Source organism: Centrocercus urophasianus, unplaced genomic scaffold (assembly GCF_019232065.1).
Source record: "Centrocercus urophasianus isolate 14NV4802_14NV808 unplaced genomic scaffold, USGS_Curo_1.0 seq_10, whole genome shotgun sequence".
In the NCBI taxonomy this organism is placed as follows: Eukaryota; Metazoa; Chordata; class Aves; order Galliformes; family Phasianidae; genus Centrocercus; species Centrocercus urophasianus.
In genome coordinates, this window is record NW_024884142.1 from 64,658,051 (window position 1) to 64,679,833 (window position 21,783).

Genomic DNA, 21,783 nt, shown 5'->3' on the forward strand with positions numbered 1-21,783 from the left:
CTTAATGATCTCGCAGGCATTCTGAGTTACTGGACCAAAGTTAGGGCAGACAGATTTTGTGAAATATGGTGTTTCTGTACTTTCTTTAAAGCCCCAGTGGATTTTGTAAGAATTTTTCACATTCTCATGGCACTCTACCTATAGATGTAATTGGAGCATTTGGTCAGAAAGTGTGGATTTTGTGGCTGAAAATGGAGACTCATGATAGATAACTGTCCTGCTATGCGTTAGCATCAAGTTGAATGAAAAAGGATGTGCTGTTCCAACAGCAGTAAATGCTCTTTGGCTTCCCCTTTCCCTACTTCATCCTGCTGACTCAAACGAGACTTGAGCAGCATTGCTGCATGAGTTGCTTTGCAGTGTTGGAAAATGTTCATTCTGTGTTCTGGCTCTGAGTTGTTACTCATTGGGAAAGATTTGCTATGATGAAAGATTTGATCAAATCAAATAGATTCTTCTCTGAGCCTTCATAGTTAGGATTTGAAGCCACTTGCTCATGATAGAACATTTGATTGGAAAATATATGTTGCATCTTCTAGAATTATAACAGGCATTTTAAGAGCTGATTTGTAGTATTACAATTAGAAGACCTATGTGTTTTTTTTTTGTTGTTGTTCCGAAGTATCTCATACAAGGCATAACATTGTAGTGTTATATAATTCTGAATCATCTTCCTTTGCTTTCATAGTGTTTCAAGGTGCAATTCTGATTTGGTAGTTACTTGGTAGTTACTTGCCAGAGTAAATAACTTATCTGCTATTTGAGGTGCTTGAAAGAAAACTGAGAGAATCCTGAGAAAAGTGAGACCTGTCACTTGAACAAGCCATCTGAATTGTTCCACTGTAGTTTCTTTGTCAGGTCATAAGATATACTGATGACATGAGGATGCTCCAAAAGTAATGCCTTCTGTTTACTTCTATGGAAACTGAAGCATCTACAAAGAGCACAATGACACTATTTGATAGAGCAAATTCTCAGCTGTAGAACAGTATTTTTCAACACAGTCACTACCAGTTGCTGTGCATTTTCACCAGCAATGAACAGAAGCCTGCTTGCCACGCTCTTCAAAATTTGTACCAGCAGAGGTGGCCCACTTTCACAGTCCTCACTGCTGAAACCCACTGCTTCCCTGTGCTCACATCCACTGTTTGGTCTCTGCAATTGTTCAGCAAGAACGGATGAAGATCAATGGGTACCACTTTTTCCACATCAAGGAATTCAATGTCACACCTGTGCTTCATCCACTCTTCCATGTCAGATGCCATTTTGTTACACTGCCCCTCTGCTGCCATCTGTCCCATGGCAACATTTTATGGAACAGTGATGGAAAGTTTCAACCCCTACCACCGTACCAACATCATCTGCCTCTTGTTCTAGGCCAACATCATGAAATAGGAGGCATTGCTTTCAGAGCAGACCTTGTAGTTTAGAAGGCTAACAGACTGTTTAATTAAATTTCAGATATGTGATGATAAACAACCAAAGTGATTCTGAACTTCACATCAAGGGATATAATAGAAGGATGAAGGGTGTGAAAACAGTATGGCCAAAGCCCTAGAAATGTCCTATCTGGATTTCATAATGGCTGAGTGTACAGAGGTGTTCTCTAGCTGGTGACTGGGCTCTGCCTGCAGTTTTCTTTTCCTTCTCTTTCCTCTGAGCAAGATAGGCCTTGGGGCCTGCTGGAATGTGCCTTGTGGAGCTCTTTAGTTTTTGCCTCTTGTGTGGGTCTAGTCAGCAGCTCAGGCTGCCTCAGTAGACCTCTGCTGGGCTATGGATGTAATCTTGGTGCCATTTTGGCTGCTGTGCAGTAGCCAGGTGAGGGGCTTGTGCTGGTGGGCTTGCGAGAAGGCAGATCTGGAGTCCACAAAGGAACTGGTTGGCAAACCTTGGACTAGAAAGATACTTGTTCGAGGAGGCATGTGCAGGTGTGGGGCTTCCTACCGTGTGGACTTATTCAGGATAATGAAGTCATACCAGTTGTACTAAAATTGCTTTTAGAATTGCATCTAGGTAGTACAGTACAAATATTTAACAATTTAAACTTAACTTACATTAGAATAGTTTAAATGTGGTGTTTGAAGAGCTGTAATTATCTATTTGCCCTAGAAATTCATGGTGATTTGCTGTGATCAATTTTAAATTGGTCATAATTCAACCATGAACTTCTATTTTTATCAGACAAGGCCTGCGGCTGGCCTTTGTAAACTGTGATAAAATATATCCAGTCTTAGTATGACTTCTTTTGTGTGATGGATTTCTTCTGCTGAAGGCCAATTTTGACCATTATTTTGCATATAAAATAATTAAATTCTGAAGAACACTCTGTTCAATTTTTGTTCCCTTACATCAAGAATAGTTTCTATTTGTTATAATTTCTATTAGATTACTCCCAGTAGAGCATTTTCACTGTCTTTTTATGTTAGACGGGTTGATGGACTCTATGACTTTCTTTATTTCTGACTTCTGGAAGGTTTTTTTCCTCTAACAAGAGAGAGTGTGAGACAGCTGGGCTACCCTAGTTTATGCAATAGGAAGCAAAATACAGAAACAACTGCAGTTCCATAGTGAGCTGCTGGTATTGTAATATGTGGAACATGTTCAGGTTGCTTTCATTGAAGGTTACTTGGAGAAGACATAGTGAATGCTGAAAAAAGTCTGTTGGGAAAATTCAGGTTGAGTGCTTATATGTTTGTATACTGTGTCCTTCTGATGAGGTATGCTTTAGGCTTCTGTTAGGAGTTGCTGAGGTATTCAGAGTATGTGCAAGTCTGTCAATATAAAAATCGACAAAAGGTTGTGATTGGAGGTGAATATTTAATGCATTTTGCAGGGGGGGGAAAGCAAAAATTGCCTTTTGGAATACCACTATGCCTGTGATCAGAATAATTCTGGTACCTGGGGTTCTGGCAGTGGATTCTGTTTCAATGAATAGAAGGCAGCTAATCCGGGGCATAATTCAGCTAGTCACTAAGTTCCTTTGAAGTGCTAGTCTTGCAAATAAGCCATTTCAGTATGTTTTTGTGATACAAAATGGGTAACAGGCAGAGCTGATATTCCCCTGATTGTGTGCAAGATAGAAGAATGGAATACATTTCGAAAAGTGGTAAATCCTTAAGAAGCTGGGAGTAGTCCTCTTTATCTTTGCCTCTTGGCATAGCAGACTTATTTATATATATATAAATATATATATATATATGTATTTAAAATGGAGATAGCAAAAATAGAGTGCTACATTTTGATCTTTCTCTTTCAGTGATTTTTTTTTTTTTTTTTATCTTGATTCTTTCTATTGCACTCTGAAAGCAGCTAATCTGTGTTTTCATCTATATGTATTGAATATACATGGGGAAATTTAGCTGTTGAGTATAAGACCTTTTTACATAACATTGCATTAATGTTAGCAATCTTATGGTGGTGTTAGTTTTCTCAGACTGAGAGTCCTGCATTCAAAACTTTAACGCTTATTATTTGGGTGGCAGGTAAAACAGAATCACAGAATCACAGAATTGTAGAGGTTGGAAGGGACCTCCAGAGATCATCGAGTCCAACCCCCCTGCCAAAGCAGGTTCCCTACAGCAGGTGAAAACAGTAAATGAAGATCTATAAAATATCTCACTAGAATAACAGATACGCAGCCATAGATTTTTAAAGAGCTGCAGCTGTTCTGGAAGCTGAATTTGAAATGCTTGTATTAATAAAACACCAGAGAACTAGGCATGAGCAGTAACAAGTTATGTGAAAAATTTTCTAGTGTTGTTCCCTTTTTTTTGATGCAGATTTGGTCTTATGTGATCGTATGTCTTTTCAGACATTGTTCTGTATCAGTGAGACTAAGTAAGTTCTGTGCTGTGAGTGATCTGAGAATGAGAAATAGCAGAGCACAGCTACAGACTGGAAGGCCACGGATTCACTGTTTGTGGGTTTGTGTCCTGTTGTATCAGCGAGTTCACTTAAAAGCAGGTGCAAGAAAGTGAGTGAATGCACACAGTTCTCTGGTAACACCTTATCACGTCTGTCTGCAATACAGGCAGCGTCTTTGTTTTGTTAAAGTGGAAACTGATGCATTGTCTGAAATTGCTGAATGCTACAATATATTACCCTTAAGAAACTGCAGAAGTGCTTTACTGACTTAATTTTTTTTTTTTTTTTTTTTTTTTTTTTTACCCCCTCCAGATGGTCTGGAGCACTTGATACCTTCTGGCTCTCTTCGTAAAAAGAAACTGGCAAAAAGACCTGGATACATGAGGCCAGAGGCTCAGCGACAGCTCCAATTTCAGTCCCTGGGTGCCTGCAAGTCCTTCAGTCCAGAGGAGTTCAAGCATGACAAGAGGCACTGTGAACAGCTGGAGGACTTCTCTCTCTGCAGAGAACAGAAAAATAACGTTGAGTTCTTATGCTGTAGTTCAATTGCAAGTAGTGCTGTAGTTCTTGCTGATGGGGTAACAGCTTTGGGCACTACTGTAAATATGCCAGGAAGTTGCGAAAATTTTTCGTGTTCCAAGAATCCATGGTCAGAAAACATAGCATCAATTTACCCTGCTGAAACAACAAGCAAAGTTGTTTCTGTAGTAAGTGATACACGGCAGACGAACTGTGGAACTGAAGTGGGTGAGCCCCTAAAGATACATGTGTTGGATCAGGCAGAAGTGAATAATAACTGTGAATATCAAAACAGGGACGTTGTTTCTTGTTCTGGTGGTCCACGTGATAGTTTTCGTTCGAGTTTCAGCTTCATACAGCTCTCTCTGAATTCAGCCTCTGGAGTAAGTGATGCTGAACTCAAGACAAGTGTTCTGCATCCCAGCAGTGCCAGAGATCTGCAGGAGCCAGGAGAGGCAACAAAAACTCAGGAGCACTCAGGGGCTTTATGTTGCTTCTCTAGGCTCAGTGAGGATTTGAAGCCTGAAATTGAGAACACAGTAAATGATAAACTTCAGGATTGTGAGACCTTCTCTCTCTCTGATACGGATGCAACACTGTCATATTCTACAGATTCCTCAGATGTGGCATCTGCTGGCTCCTCTGTTACCTCAGGCTATGAAAGTAGTTTTACTGTCAGTGACCAAAACTGGGATACTTTGATAAAAAGGTATGAACCAGCACTACTGGACTGCCAGCTTGGCAACTGGAGTACAATAAAGGTTTGTAATCTCGTTTCATCTTTGATTCCTCCTCTTGGCACCCAAAACATATATATTCGTAATGTCGATGTCTTAATTTGATGTGGGTATTGGGATGTTAACAGGTTTCATGGTACTTTTCCATAGAAGCTTTCAGTATCTGTCTGCATGATAAAAATGAAGGAACCTGTGTGTTTTGTTTTTAAAAGAACCAAAACAAGAGAAACCCAACAAAGTGATGATGTTGCAGTAATTGGCTCCTATGGCATACTGAGACTATGATCTTATTTCTACTGTCATACATCAACTTCTGAATTTAGCAAGGGCTGCTTTTGCAGGTGGCTTTCTTGACTGCAGATTACTGGAGTGTATGCAGAGCAAAATTTGAAGGTGGTAACATCTTTTTTCCTTGAAGCATCATGATTTAATGAAACAGAACTTTGTAATTGAAAATGTGTAAATTTAGCCAAAGATTTCTAGGGGAAAGGCATACGTGTGAGGGTAGCCTTCAAACTAATACACAATTGCACTCCGCTCAAGATGATAGATGGGGTTCCGTTCCTTGCTCTAATTCAGGCTGGTAATTAAATATTTTTTTTCCTTCCACCTTACAAGATTTATGGGCTGTTGATTAGAAGTCATTTTTTTGGATGTATGTGTGCGTATCCACATGTATACTTACCATGTATACAAGTAGCCTCATTCACTGTATTCTTTGTGGGAGGGGAGTGAGGAGACCTTAAAAAGGATCCATTATTCTTTTTATTGTACAGGAGGATTTTTTCTAATCTTTGATAGTTTTGGGGTGGCAGAGGAGCATCAGAAGAAAGCCATTACGAGCCTAGGTGCAACAAGGAGCCAAATTTTGGTTCTGTTGTGCACTCCGGAAGTGGTAATCTGGAGTTCAGTATGGACATGCTGGATCTCATGAATTTTAAAACTATTAAAATTCCTCTGAGTGTGGGTGCTTGCTGAGCCTCTCATCAGTGCCCTTAGTGCCCTGGAGCAATGCCTGGGATGTGTGTACCTTACATGTAGAAAGGTGCACCAGTTCTGCTCATGCTATCTGTGTTAACCCTAGAATGAAAAGCCTTCAGAAAGCAGGCTCTTGTGACTTCTTAGCACAGGCGTATCTATTGAGATGCACTGTGTTGTCTTTAGGCCTAAGGGAGTAGGGTGGCTGTTCCCTTCTATCTGGGTAAGGCAGTATGCTGAGAAACATTATTCTTACTTTTTTGTCTGTGTCATCTGACCTGAGTTTACAACACTCTCTGATCCCTGTTTTTCATGGGGATGCATGTAGGACTCAAACTAAGTTCTCTTGCACACTTATACAGACTCTACATGCATTGACATGGAGCAACTGTTTTAGCTTCAGGCCCGGAATGGCGATGTTCCCATAGTGTGGGATAACTTGGGAAATTAATTTTCTACAAATCTGGGAATGTATGACATAATAAAAATACAAAATGATTTTCTGTCTTTTTCAGTCTGCTACCAAATGTAGGCACAAAGAAACATTGCTATCTTTAATTTCTATATTCATTAATTCATTGAATGGAGAATTGGGGAATTGTGCCTTCAGATGTCTTTCCCTTGGTCCTGTGTGTTTAATTTGAAACACCTTCCTATTGCAATGATAATGAGCAACTTTCAAACTTTTCAGAAGGGAACAAAGACAACTGTAGTCAGAAAAAGGAGACAGTACCAAAGCTGTTAAAACTGTGCTTCTTCTGCACTCATTTTAATTAAAAAAAAAAAAAGAGGGTACTCATCACCTGGTACAGGTTTAGGATGTTCTGATCTGAAGCACCTCCTTCAGCAGTCAAGCTCCAAATGTCTTTCTAGCCTGCAAACAGGAGAACTTGATTGTCGCACCATCAGTCACTTAGCCATGGGCATGGCTGTACTGCGGTACCCAAGCAGATTTTAAATGACCTGCCATTGGGAGTGCATGATGGAATAAACAGTGCAAAAAGCAGCAATGCTCTATTCGCAGTGTAAATGGTTGTTATATATCATATATATGAAAAAAGTGTCATTTGAACCATTTCTACTGTAAGCTTCTTTAGAACTCTATAAAAATATGCCATAAAATACAGAAAACGATTTATGGTGAGGATTCAGTACTTCTTCAGTTCCTTCTACATGTTATATGTTCATCGCCAGCCTCAGAGAAAAAACACTGATGTTTCTGTATGTGAAAAACAATACTACTGAAAACAAAACAAAAACAACAGAAATTTTGAGGGTAAGGGACTATGTGCAGTGGTTTGGTTTTTTTCATTTGTTTTTCCTCTGGAGGGTCCTAGAGCCTGCTATTAATCTAGCTTTTTTTCCCCCTCCTGCCTATACCTTTTATATATGTTTTCTGACCAGTCCATTTCACTACTATATTTGTAAGAGATGCAATTAATTTACATGTCTTGCCGGATTTGCACTGACTGTGTTGATGTGACAACTGAATGGTTCTAGTAAGTTGTTACACAGCTGCACCTCTTTTTCTGTATGCTATTTAGAGTTTTAACTATAAAGATTTAAATACAAAAGTGCTTTAGGAAGGAGCAAAGTTTTTGTACATGCAGAATGCCTCAAGTATGAATTTTCTTGCTTTCCCAAGCACTTTCAGGCTTTGGGCTATGAGGATATATGTTGATTCTTTTTCTGGGTTTACCTTTCTCAGTGCTGATAATGGCTTGTTGGTACAGGTCGAGTGTAAATTTAAGTAAGAAAACACTTCTCAAATTTATGACTGTAACTGTGCTAGACTGTGATGGGAATGGGGCAATGAGGAAAGGACAGCATACCTTTAACCAAATTCTTGTTATATAATAAAAACTGTTAATATCCTTTGGATGCACACCTGCCCTTCTGAAATACTTTGGTAAAAGATGTAGATTCATTAGAGAGAAGCATTTTCTTTTGGAAGAAAACTGTACCCTAGTAAGAATGTCTTTGGTGTGTAAAGGCACTTTCTATGTGGTATAGGGTTTTTTTTCTCACCCCTCCCACTTGTAATATGGACATTTCTAAAAATGCAAATTTCAGTGTTTTCTAGATAAGCTTAAAATATATTTTAATTAAACTTCATTGATTGCAATTGAGCACAGTTCTCTCTGCCTTAATCTGAGTATTCTTGATCCAAAATATCCATTTCTCTTTTTGTTTGCATACTGAAATTCTGGATGTTGTCTGTGCAAAACTTGAATAGCCACAAAATTAAGTGGGCTAGAGAACAGAACACTGAGTTAGAATGGGATCAGAAGTAGACGCTAGGTTGACAGAATCCTATAATAATCCTTACTTGGAAAAGGGTGAAAAATATCCTATGATCACACAATCTGTTTTGCTTTTCAAGAAAAGCTGTTGATGTCCCTTGTAGATGTTTGGACCAAAGCCATTCTTGACTGAAGTGGCTGCAGCTGATTTCAGTAGGTCTGTCTACTTAACAAATGTGAGGTTTAATTCTCAAGGTCATTCTAGTGAGGTAATAGTAATTGTGTAGATTTGTATGATGTAGAGATTAATAGTGATTCTTACATGTAACTTCTATATAACTAACTTTTTTTTCTATGCACAGGTAAAATCCATGATATTACGGATTCAGAGGCTTCAGCAGAAAGCAATAGAAGCAGATGATTATGATAGAGGTGAGAGTTGCCCCCTCCTTCCTCCCCTGAATCGTGCTGCTTCCTCTCATTCCACTCCTCCCCCAGTTAATTTTATTTTGTATTTTTTACACTGCAGTGGTTAGGTATGGAAGACGAGTTCAATGAACTCTATTGTTCATTCTATAATGTGGCAGGAAACAAATTAAAGAGAGAAGTAGGTCAGCAGCAGGTAGCAACAGTTTTTATTTTCTTGAGCAACATCACCATGTGGGAAGGTTAAAATGCGAATAGCCACCATCTGGATCAGCTGTTTTGAAGCAGCATGACTTTAAAAAATACAGAAATGAATTAAAGCTTTGAAAAGAGAAAGGACAGGCCCTGGCTGCTGACAGGGTGTGATTTGTTGCTTGCCACATTTAGTCATGACACTACAGCAGAGCTCTAACACAGAAAAATGAGGTCAGTAGCTATAATAAAAGTGAATGATACTGTCCTGTGGGATTAACTTGATGTCCACTGAGTTGAATAAAAAGCACCTAAAGAATGATGATACATCTGGTGTCGAGTATCTATATTTGAGTAATGCTTTTCAAATGGATTGGCACTTCTGATAAGCTGTGTGTTAATAATTAGAGCATCCATTAACATCTCAGGTTTCTTATTATTTTCTGGTAAGGCAGTCTGTGTTCAGATAATCATATTTTGACAATCTTGAAGTTTCATCCTAGATGAAATTCTTCCCAGCAGATTTATCTTTGTTTGGAAAGTACTGCAAGTGTTTCAGTAAGCTGCATTGATAATTCAGAGAATGCAGGTGGAAAAATACAGTTTTACCCTTTCTCTTCGTATTTTTCCTCAGTTTTTTTTTGGGAATGGAGAGCAGACCAACTTGCAGCTTTCCTATCAAAATTAATGTTTTGAGCTGTGCAGTTTTTACCATGGGGTTTAAAAGACGTGGGAGGGAGGGAACATAACCAAGGTAACTCAAATGTGTTTTAACAGCGTCTGGGGAGTAGGTGGTTCTGCTGGCCTCTCAAAGCCTTGTCAGTATAGGAGACAAAAAAAAAAAAAGTCTGCTAGTCTCACAAGTCATTCTTCTAGTATGATGTTTCCCAAAGGGGAAAACCTTTAGCTATGTTATCAGCTGAGCATATTGTAGACATTCATTGGTTTAATCTCCGTCAAACTGAATAGATGTTATTGATATGTGTTTTAACTATGGTATGCTTACTATTCTTTATGTGCCTTTTGATTGAGTTTCTGGTAGGAGACTTTCTGACAGCTGTATACTAAGTGCATATGGTTCCTTCAGATTTTTAGCCAGAATTCACTGGGTACTCATCTAATTCAATTAAAAACAAACAAACAAACATATCAGGCTTAAGATCGGCGTGTGATGCCCTGTAGTTTTCTAGATTTGCACAGAGAATTCTTGGGTAGTCTCCCTGGTTGCTAGTTTGGTCTATTCAAAACAGGACCACTGTTATGTTATCCCCGATTTTTATCAACTACCCTTTCCATTTTCCACCCTGATTCTCACACGGGTAGCATGGAGGGCAATTGGCAGCCTTCTATTTATTTCCCTCAGGAAAATGGTTTGGATGAAAACTGATCTTGTTGATCAGAATAAAAGCTGGACCAGGACAAAGGCGAAGAGGAGTATCTGAGGGTAGAATTGTTCTCTTTTTGCTAAGGCTGGCTCATATGGGTGGAAAGCATTTGTTACGTTACGTGTCTAGATACTGAGGCACCTGAAAGATTTTGTGTTGGGCTCCTGCATCTCTGAGAAGTGGAACGTTATCTTTGATGCAGGTGCTCCTAGAAAATGCCATGTTACTATGTAAAATGAGACCGTGTATCCTTAATTTTCTCCTCAGTTTTCGAGTCCTTGACCTACTTTCTGTCTTATTGGTCTTAGCTCCTCTTCTAATATAACCATCAGCCGTTTTAATGTGTGTGAAACTACTTTTCATTATTATCCTGACACCTGAACTGACTTCTGAGTTTTTTCTCCTGTGGCAGATTATCTCCTGGGAAAGACATATATGGAGAAATTGTGGCTCTGCAAGAAGAGTTGGAGCTGTGACACTTCCTTCCTCTTCCTGAGCTTTCCACCTTTGTGCTTAGAACTAAAGAGCCCCTGCTCTTAGAAGAATACAAAGACTTGAGTGGTGTAAAAGTATAGTTTGAAAGCTTATTACAGAGCTTACAGGTTGGCCCGGTACCAATTTTAGTTCAGCTGAAATTTGAAATTAGTCTTCTTTAAATGGGCTTTTATTGCCAAATACTGCTATCAGGGAATGAAAGAGCTAAATGTGCACAGCTATGCATAATGCTACGTTGTGTGTTCCTGCAAACGTAGCATCTTGAAGTCAAATATCTGAATGACGTAAATGCTTTCCTGCTCTCCAGAGCTTTGGGAGAGTTGCCATAGTTTCTAGTAAATTTTGAATCTGAAGTGCAAATAAAATGTTGCACCTACAGAGAAGGAAAAGTGGTGCACTATTTTCTTTTCCCTTATGGTGCAAGAGACAGACTCAGAAATAACAGGAAGTTTCTCCCACTGCACAGCCATAAACAGATACCTTGTTGAAAACAGGTAGGAACTAAGGATATATCACCTATTTCTTGAAGGTGAGATGATATTTTTTTTGTGAGGGATGTTTAGAACCACAACCCTCCACTGTCTGTGGGAGTCATGAGAGCTTGTTTAAATGCTATAAACCTCAGCTTCCTCCCCTCAAGCTTAGGAGGAGCACAGCAGAAATGTCTTTGCCATTACTTGTTTGTGTTCTGTGCCTTCCTGAAGTCTTGCCGTGGTTAGAGGGTTTAATCAGTCATTCAAATAAGTGCAGTTTATTCCCATGCTTTCTGGCAGTGCTGTATGTTTTCACCCTGAAAGCAGCAGAGGCTCAGCTGGGGGCAGAGTCTTCCCTCCTGTCCCACATCTGCTCCTCTGCTGCAGGTCACCAAATCAGAGTGGTGCTATGAGACCTGCGGGATGCCACCAAACTCCTCTCTTCATGCTCACTGAATGTGTGTTGTTTAAACACAGACGTTTCTTGTGTCAAATACATATATAAAGAAATGAACATCATCCTCAGTCCTCACATAAATTTGATATGAGACATCAGGGTTTTTCTTGGTTTTTTTTTTTTTTTTTTTTTTTTTTTTTTTTCCTCACTCTGTGCCTCTGGGTGACTAAATATCTGGAAGTAGCTTAGTTGCTTCTGTATTTACTTGTGATCTCCTCTTGATGGCCACATTACTGTATATTTTCCAAGCAGGTACTATACCATGGGAACATGATAACAGCATTTTGCTTTGCATAGCATGCAGTAAAAATCAGTCTGTTCACCAAGGATCACTTGGAATGTTGTCATGGCTTATTATTTGTGATGGAACTTGGCAACTCCAAGGTTAAACATGTTGCTGAATGCAGGAGGAAAAAAAAGTATATTTTTGTATCTGTGGGAGCTGTGCTTGCAGTAGAAGCAAATGTATTTTGCTCAGTGCAAATCTTTTGCCTAAGCATTTTAAAGCCCTTTTCCTGTTCTTTCCTGTGGTTTCCCAACTTCCAAAGTTCACATGGTACAGATGGCAGAGGGGTTGGTGATACAGTGTCAAAGCTGAGACTAGCAGCTGAACTACAGTACTGGCTCATGTGCCCTGGTGTTATTTCAGGTATAAGTATACACACAACTATTCTGTTTTCGTTTTTAGGTTGGTCTTTCCAATTTTTTCTTTGTGTTTTGAAGAGGAAAAGTATTATTTTCGTTAAGTTTTATTTGTAATCGTTGGTTTAAAACATTTAAACCAATTTGACTTTCAAGCGGGTGACAGGTATCTTGCTTTTTTCTTTTTCATTTCTTTCTTTCTTTTTTTTTCTTTTTTCTTTTTTTGTTAATAGAACTATTTGTAGATGAAATTTTACTGTACTTGGAATAAGATGTTTTCTTGACAAGCAGTTTTCCTGATGGGACAGATAATGAATGCAAGTTAGCTTTGTAAGAATGAGGATCCTGGAGTTGCTTGGGTTGGAGGGACCTTAAAGACTATTCAGTCCCTACCCCCTGCTGTGGGCAGGGCTGCTGCCCACCAGATCAGGCTGCCCAGGACCACATCCAATCTGGCCTTGGATGTGTCCTATAGTTAGGATAGCATGTACTTCCAGAAGTAGAATCCTTAAACTTAGCTGCATATTGAAAAAAGCACGAATTGTAATGCTACTGATGAGGTAGAAGATGGTGGACACCTTGTTTGTTTGTTTGTTTTTTAATCTTACTGGAATAAAGTTTTTAAGGGGGTGGGGGAGAAGATGCTTTGCTCAAGCAAATAATCAGAATCAAATCTTCTTTGTATTAACTTGCTTATCCTGTCTTTGAAAGATTCATATAACCTCAGAAAAGGTTTTGGGTGATTATGGAAAGCAGGTGCTTGTGTGAAGTGTGCGAATAAATTAAACCTGATTTTCTATGCAACAGAATAGCAACCTCACAACTCTTCCATCTTGTCTGAGTTTCTTTGTTTAAGACACCAGTCTGAAAATGAAATTGTACGTTTTTTTTTTTTTTTTTTTAGAAATATCCATATCCATTTATTATTCGTCATGTCTGTTGTTCTTTTTTATTTCACAGAGTTGAAAAAAGAATTGAGTTAGTTACAGTTTAAAGGTGTGAAACTCCTTATCGTGCCGTCAGACAGCAGGAAAAACCCTGACTTTATGTTTAAACGTAGTGGTTATTACTAGAGGTGTAGCACACACATGGTCAGCAGCTTCTGGATGCACTTTGGATGAGTCCTCTCAGTTTAGCTCTGTTGCTCAGTGTCTGCCATGCCTCCCTGAGGCAGAACAGGATCTTGCTATTGGTTGGTTCATGCCCACACTTAAAGAAAACATGGGTGCATTTTCTATCTTTAATCCCTTAGTCAATATTGAAGAGGAATTTACTTTAGTAGCGCAATATCTGCAGCCCAAATGGTTTTTAGGAAGCAGCAGTATTTTATGGGTTTCTACTATGTCCTCTTTTAATTTGGCCAGTGTAGAAAGATTCAGCTACATTTTGGGCTTCTGGAAGCTGCCTGAGTACAAGAAAATTGCTGAAGTTTTGGCATGCCATGTGCTTGGAAGCTCTCTACTCCCAGCCATCTGCTGTCTAAAACTAACACCACAGGCTACCCCTCCTCTGATAGCAGGACTCTTTCTCAGTCCATGATGCAGCCAAGCTGTTCCCAGACAGCCTGGCTAGTCTTTTACAAACAAACAAGCAACAAAGAAATCAGAACAAAATAAGCAGTTATGTGTAATTGACTAGAGTACTTGCTGAACTGCAGTTTGAGGCGTGGAGTTCTGATGGGTGTAGCTCATGAGAAGTGTTGATATGCTATCTGGACAGTACCCACTGACTGAGTGACACGGCTTTCTCGCTACACAGCCCATCTGTTTACTTTTCACTTGCAAAAACATGTAGCCTTTTATATATATATTTATATATTCAGGACAGATTTATCTTTCCCTTCCTCTTTAGGAATATTAACTCCAAATAAGAAAGTTGTCATCCATTTGCAATGTGACTCTGGAGGCAGTAAGACTATTAATTCAACCAACAACTAGAAATTGATTTTGCTGCTCTTGTCTTACACTTCAGGTATATGCTTTTCAGGGGAGTGGAGCCTTCTATTTTCAATTATTGCCTGCTTAATAGATAACTGAATGTGGACAGAAACTGCTAGATGGCATGAGATGGCATGGTAGCACAATTTTCATGTAATTGGGGGTTAAATATGTGCTGAGTGGCTGTAGCTACAACTTGAAAGCTAATATGAAAGACTTTCAGTGCCAGTCCTCTATGTGGAGCTGATAACACTCATTGCTGATTGCTGGATGATATCTGGCTGAATTCCTTAAGATGCTTTTATTGGAGACCTCTATGAACCTTCCATTACTTGTCAAACTCATCTGCAAAGTGGGATTGCCTTGAATCAGTTAACTCCTCCTTTCTTCTGAGGTTTCCATTTGGTCCCTCCCCACTCGTGTCCCTAGACCAACTGACCATACTTGGGAGTACTCATAGCTGGGTAGGCATGTCTGACCTCCACATATTTCCTTGTGCTGCCTTTGGTGTGTGTGACTTTTTTGGACATTTCTTTCTTATCTGTCACCTATGGAAAGTGAGAGATGGCTAGAGTAGTAAAAAGTTCTTGTTGGCTTTTTTTTTTTTTTTTTTTAAAGTAATGATAGGGATAAGCACCAATGGAAAGGTAAAGACAGGAAATTTCAATTCCTATTGCTCTTGTGCAATAGCAAGCTTTGCAGAAAATGTTAAGAGACTGAAGGCTGCCAGTGGGAGTGTACAAAATGACCCTGTATGGGAATTGCTGAATCACACCCTGAACCTCTGATTGACCAGCTGACGCGAGCAATAAGTCAGCCCTGGGAGCACAGGTGAAGGTAATTCTCCTGTGCTACTGGAAGGGGTTGGAGCCTGGCTTCACGTCTCCTAGACCCCATTTAAGAGCTGACTACCACCGGGGAAGAATCTCTTTTGGAGATCCCTCCTCTTGGAGTCTTCTCAATGAGCCCAGGACAAGGGTAAGTTTTCCAACCATTCTTCTTTAGTGTGATAACTTGTTTATTTCTTGTATATTTCTTAATTATAACACCCGTATATTCACTGATTATACAGACCCCGTGTGCTGTGAGTTTTAAGCTTCTGCTGCAGATACCATCCTATCAGTCTAGTGTTAGTCAGAATTTCTGTTTGATTTTGACTTTTTTGAGGGAGTTGTATGGTGATTGGAACATCTCCAGGTGCAATGGGATTTTTAAGGCGTGAAGAATTAGATGAATTTGATGAATTGGATTTGTTTGATGTATGGCAAATTTGAACAGAAAGCAAAGTAATGTGATATCTGCATAACTCAGATATGATGTTGGGAACAAGTAGAAATGAAGATTTACAGCCTTTCCAATTAGGTTATTGCAGAATATACTGTTCCACAGTTATTTGTGGGTGTTAATTTATGCACCCCTCCAACACTGCCAAGTGCCTTCACTTCCTTACTAGTAGTAGCCCACTGGAGAAGTCCTGGGGAAAAGGCTTTGATTTTTGGATGGCTAGGCGCCGTGCTAGGGTTCATTAAACTTCCTGAGACATTGTCAGGGGCAGTAAAGAACAAGACCAGACTTAGTCTGGATATGCTATGGCAACATACAAAGCACCTGTTGTGTTGCAACAGAATGCTGGTGATGGTGGTGTAGAATAGAGCACTTGTAATAAAAGTCTGAAAAAAAGGGCCTTGTTACAAATAAATGAGTCTCCAGAGTTTCTTTCCCCCCCGACCTGCTGAGATATTTCTATGCTGTCCTAATATGTCCAACTCTAAAACCTTGACCTTGTAACAGATGCAGCTGAGTTAACATTGAGAATTACTAAATTATCTGAACTAGAAATGATCTTGTTTCCAAACTCTGCCTCTGCCTGAATAAGCACACTTTTGAAAGTGTGATGCAAATACTAACTGCTGTGTCCTGAAATGCTGGTGTGCAAGGCATGCTAAGTGAAAGCTCACAGAAGACAAAGGCTTGAATTTGGCATGCATAACAATATGAATTTAATACTTATTACTCTGTCTTTAATAATTTTTTTTTTTTTTTTTTTTTTTTTTTTTTTAATAACACTTTGTACTAGATCTAGGATTTCAGATGTGCAAGCTATGTGGGAAGTTTTTTGTTTTTTTTCCCCTCTCGTGTTGTGAGGCAGTTGGGTAAGATCAGTCTACGACTGTAGCCACAGGTGTTGATGAAGTTAAACTGCAGGGTGAAGGCCATTGTGACCTCCTGGACAAGAGAAATATTTTTAAGCATCTGATCATAACCTGGCAAACTATTGGACATGCCAGCTTTAGGAAGGGTTTTTGAATTCTCTAGTTGTCTAGCTGTCCAGTTAGCTGGATAAGCCTTGTTCAACTGATTTCATAGTGTTATAGTGAAATGCATTATAGGCATTGCTGTATAGATAATATTACTGTGATTTATGTGGGAATGAAACAGTTCTAGCTTCACATTATAAAATGGTAGACTTTGTGCCTACCGCTGAAATTTTAGGGTGAAAATATGGAAATTGCTTCTCTAATTATTCTCTAAATTATCAATGTGGTATGTTGTGAGTTTTAAGTGGGTTTGCAACTAGATGATCTTTAAGATCCCTTTTGAACTAAGCCATTTTATGATAAGGCATTTAAGCGCACATTATTAAGCACACGTAAGCTTTCATGTTCACAGTGGTTGCACAGGATGAGATGGCACGAGGGTAGTTAAATACAAATAGAGATGAACTGTATGAGATCTCTTCTGGTACAAGAACAAAGGGGCATACAATGATTCAGGTTCCAGACAAACCAAAGAAAATGATTCTATGGTGTGTACTGTCTAATGGTTCAGGTGTCTATTGCATGAAGTTCTCTTCATTAAGGCATGTTCTGGATGCAGAGTGACAGCAAGGGCAGGCTGGACTAAACAAGCAAGCAAACAACAACAAAAAACATGCTCTGGAAATCCCTGGAGCTGGAAAAATTCAGAAGCTGTGGAAATATTCAGGGGAACTATTGCATGTGTGCTTCCACCACAAGCAGCATTTTCTTCTGGTTACTGTTGGGGAAATTCTTAAGAATTAATACAATTTAACTTAAAGAAAAATGCACTATTCTTTTATAGACATGTTCATTTGGGCTGCTGGAAGTCTTCTGAAATTATAGGTGGAGGAGTTGCTAGCATGTGTTTCTGTGACTTTTTCATCTTCAGATTATAAAGGTGAATGTCAGCCATGCAGACTCACCAGCAATATGACACTTGTAGTACTTGTTATTGAAGCAAATTGTGGCTTTTGAGAATGACATATTAATAGGGATGTGACTATCAGGCAATTTCTTAAACTCTGCTTTATCATTTTTTGGACTAATTATTTTTACTTCCAAAACATTTTGTAATTTAAAAGAGGCGTGTATGATGCAAAACAAACTTGTAAGTGAATTTATCTAATGTTATCAAATACATATAAAAAAACTCATGTAGCTTTTGTAAAGGGACTATTAAATTGGTTCGCTATCCCAAAACAACAGAAAGCCATTAAAAAAGAGTAAGTTAAATTCTTGAAAAATGCAAGGCACCCCTCTATAACTATGTGCATGCCTACTCTGTTATCTACTGAAGATGCATTCCCAAATATTATGTCACTTACCAAAACATTTTTTTCCCTGAAAAATGTTAATGTAAGAAGGAGCTTATGAAATACAGATATATTTACAGGAATGGTATAGACAATGCAGCAGATGTGCGGAAAGAGGGTCATCAGATAGAGGAGAGGCTTACTTTCTGGAATGGATTGCTGTTCTGAGATAGTTGCCTTAACGGTGAGACTGAATGCTCAGCTTTACTTACAGTAGAAGACTTGCATAACGTAGGCGGAGCAGCTGCAAGCTTTAGGAATGGTTGCTTATGCCAAAAAGATGACATTTCTTTCAGCTGACCTTGCTGATGTTTACTCTGTGTCTCCATCTATTACATCATCATATATTTAGTCGTGAATTTGAATTGTGTGTATTCAAGTTGCTGTACACATTCCTCTCTCTGTTACTTTGGTTCTTGTAGGGAACAAATTGTTTTGTTGTCTGTTCATTACAGCCACTTCATCTGTGAGACCAATGGCAGTTAGTGGAACAGGTCATTAAATGATTGCTGCTGGCATGCTAAAATAAGCATAAGAGGCAGTTAGGGTCTTGCTGTACATGAAAAAACATATTCCAAAGAAAACAAATGATCTTGCAAGCCATTAAAGCAAACCTGAGGTTGATTTGAGAATTGAGGCCTTTCTTAGGAAAGAGAGGAGAGGGAACCTAACTTAGATCCACAGCTTTGTAAGCATGTCTGTACTGAAAAAGATGGCAGGATTTCAGTTTTTTGTGGGATTATGGGATGAAAGGAAATGCTATAGCCAGGAAGTGTGGTTTAGCAGTGCATTAAATCTGTGGAGTATAGTCCTAAATATGGCTAAGTTCCAGGTGGAAGCAGCATCTTATTTCCATCTTTTAATGACATCTAAATTACAACATTTCATATAGGCCTCAGGAATAGAAGGAAAGGAGGTGAGTTGTAGGAAATTATTAGCATGGTTGAATTTTCTGGAAGAGCTAAAGAGTTCAAAGAGCTTTAAGATCACAATAAATTGGACCTACAGAATTTGTAAAGGGCACGTGAATTCCTATTTGTTTGAGCTCAAGTATCTGAGGGTCTGTTTCTATGAAAAAAAAAAAAAGGCATTCAAATATTTTGCCAAAAAGGGTTTGTATTTTTTCCCCTCTTTGTTTTGACCATCATCTGCTCAGTCTCAAGGGCACAGGTGACTTCCACTGCTGTCATGCTCCAGTGTTAGTGGAATGACTTTTGGCTGCTCTGTGCTGGGCTCTTTTCACTCTGATTCCCCAGTGACAGCAAGAACTTTCTCAGCAGAATCTGTTGAAGTTATATGCCTCTTTTAATGATGACCATACAGAAATTCAGTGAGAGAAGGTCCCTGCTGCATACCATACTGCAGTGGACAGCCTACTAGTGGGATTTATTGCTCAAAAAATCCTTCTGTCAAATACCATTCAAGGGAAATCAATCTGAGAAAGAGTCAGGGCTGGTGAAGTGGAAGCAGAAAGCTCAATAGCACATTAATAATTCTTCTGAAGTGCTATTTTTTCACGTTAAAGAAAGTAGCTCTGGCTACTAAAGGATGCTAAGCTTATCCCAACCTTCTCCCAGTGCATACAAGCCATTAAGCCAAATACCATGTTTTGTTATCTACAGACAGCAGATTCTCCATGAGCTGCCATTTAAAGACAAAAATAATAACAGACCTTAGAGTGCACCAGTAATTAAAAGCAATGTGAAATACTATCTGTAAACATGGCACCCAAATTCATAACTTAGTGCAGGGGTGTAAGTTTGAAATATTTTAATTTTTTTCTTGTTGCTGGAGAAAACATTCACGAGCAAGAGTGGAAATTACCTAAATTGTCTCAGCTGAAGACAGGCTTTGACAGTTGGTTATGCTAGTGCCATCTGAGCAGGAAGGTTCAGGAGTTGTCTGCTTCTCAGGAATTAGGGGAGGAGGATCAAGAGTTTAAAATAATATAAGTTTCTGACAGGAACTGGTCTTTGTTTCCCCATTGTGTTCTATTTGTGCTATTACCAAACTTGTTCATTTTTTTCTATCACAAGGACTGTGTTTCATCTTCTTGTGTCATGTATGTGCAATTCTGCTCATTGTTTGAACATGATATTTTGTGCAAGATATGTTAGAGATGTTTCTCTCTTTCTTGCTTTCAAAATATTTAGGCTATACTTATTTGTAGGTGTTGTACTGAATGCTCTGTTCAGTCTGAACTTTTTTTGAGCAGACTTATGTGCTCAGCAAAGCTATTTCATTGCTATTCTCTCAGGGAAAAAAGCACTTTCTTTTTAAATTGAGCAACAAGAAGGTAAGACGGCATGTCTCTGAACAGCTCTCTAATGACTCCCCAGTGTAAGCAGGCAAGGTTATTTAGAAGCAGACCAGGTAGCAAAGCAGTGGAGCTGTATTTGACTCTTCCTTCTCTCATGGAATTCTTACTTGTTGAGCGCAAGTGGAAAAACATTGTCTGAAAAAAATGTGAAACTGAGCTTTTTTTTTTTTTTTTTTTTTTTTTTTTTTGCTTGTAAAGGTATCAAGAAAATTCTGCTTTTGATCAGATGAGGAGAAAAGTAAATCCAGTTCCTATCCAAGTCAGAGCTCGGTTATTTAATGGCTACAAGGAATGTAGGTTGTGTAATGGCCAGGGTTGTTTGTGAGGGATTCATGGCCTGCCTGGACTGCTGGACAAGCATCCCCTGGGTTACAGCTTTAAGGAAGCAAACTTGGACTCTGACTCCACAAGCTGGTGCAAGAGTTTCTTATGCTTCCATGTATGTTCCTGCAGAGAGTGTGCTATTAGTGATGTCAGGCCTTGTTTCCTTGCTTCCTTTGAGTGTAAGCAACAGCATCGTGTCTTTTTAGAGGCTGTCTGCCCTACATGCTGTGCCTGCTTTAATTTGTCTACATGCCCTTTCTTCATTGCTTTCATTTTATAGGGTATAATTGCTTAACAGAAACTTGCTTGTGAAGTGCCTCTAATTATCCTTCAGAATAAATGCTGTTAAGAGGAACTAATGAAGAAATGAAATGGTCGTCTACAAAATCAATTTTTATTTCAGAAGTTAGAAGGATTGGAAAATTAGTTCCCCTGAGAATCTTATTCTCTTTGCTCTTACAAACTTTCCCTTCCCAAAGAGTCAGTCTTTACTATATTTATGTTAGAAAATGTGAGCTCTTAGAGTTCTGCTCCAGAATTCTCTGCACGTGCTACTGTCATTTTGTGATTCTGCCCAAGTTACTTCTTTCCATAGCAAGTTTGTCAGGTCATTGGTTTGTCTACTTGTTCTAGTGCTGCAGCAGAGAGCCTAGACCTTGCAGAATTCTTAACCAAGATATGTGCTGTGGGCTTTTTCTTTTCCAGATCCCTCTTCCTACTTCCCTTTATGTAAGGCAGATTCCTGTGGGGCTCATATTTCTCTGTGTAGCAATGTCTGATCTAAAGAGTTATGTGGATGTTTGGTGGTTCTGATTTGTATGCTTGATGCCTGTTAGTTTTAGGCACATCTTCATTCTCATGCGTTTTTAAGATCTTAATTTCTTTCCCCTCACCATTACAAAGATATATTGTATGTCCACTTAAATTCACCGAGATATTTTTAATATTCATAATTTTTCTGTCTTTTGACTCGACAGTGCACATTTTTTCAAAGATTTCCTATACGTACCTAAAAGAAATATTACTAAATGCTATTTGTGGTGTAGAGTTTTTTTAAATACCTTGGGAAGGATACAGAAAGTATTTGCACAGCCCTGGTGGGCAGCCGGAAAGGCTACCTATGACAAAATATACTGCATAACCTTCAGAAAAATCAAGAAAACAGTGTGAAATATTAG

At 38.9% G+C, this 21,783-nt stretch overlaps 1 protein-coding gene across 1 annotated transcript in view; it reads left to right on the plus strand.

The window, feature by feature from the left end:
* Positions 1-21,783, plus strand: part of DISC1 (DISC1 scaffold protein) — a 192,295-nt gene that overhangs the window by 14,445 nt on the left and 156,067 nt on the right. Inside the window, 2 exon segments of the mRNA XM_042817335.1 lie at positions 4,177-5,144; positions 8,704-8,773. Coding sequence (XP_042673269.1) covers positions 4,177-5,144; positions 8,704-8,773 — 1,038 coding nt within the window.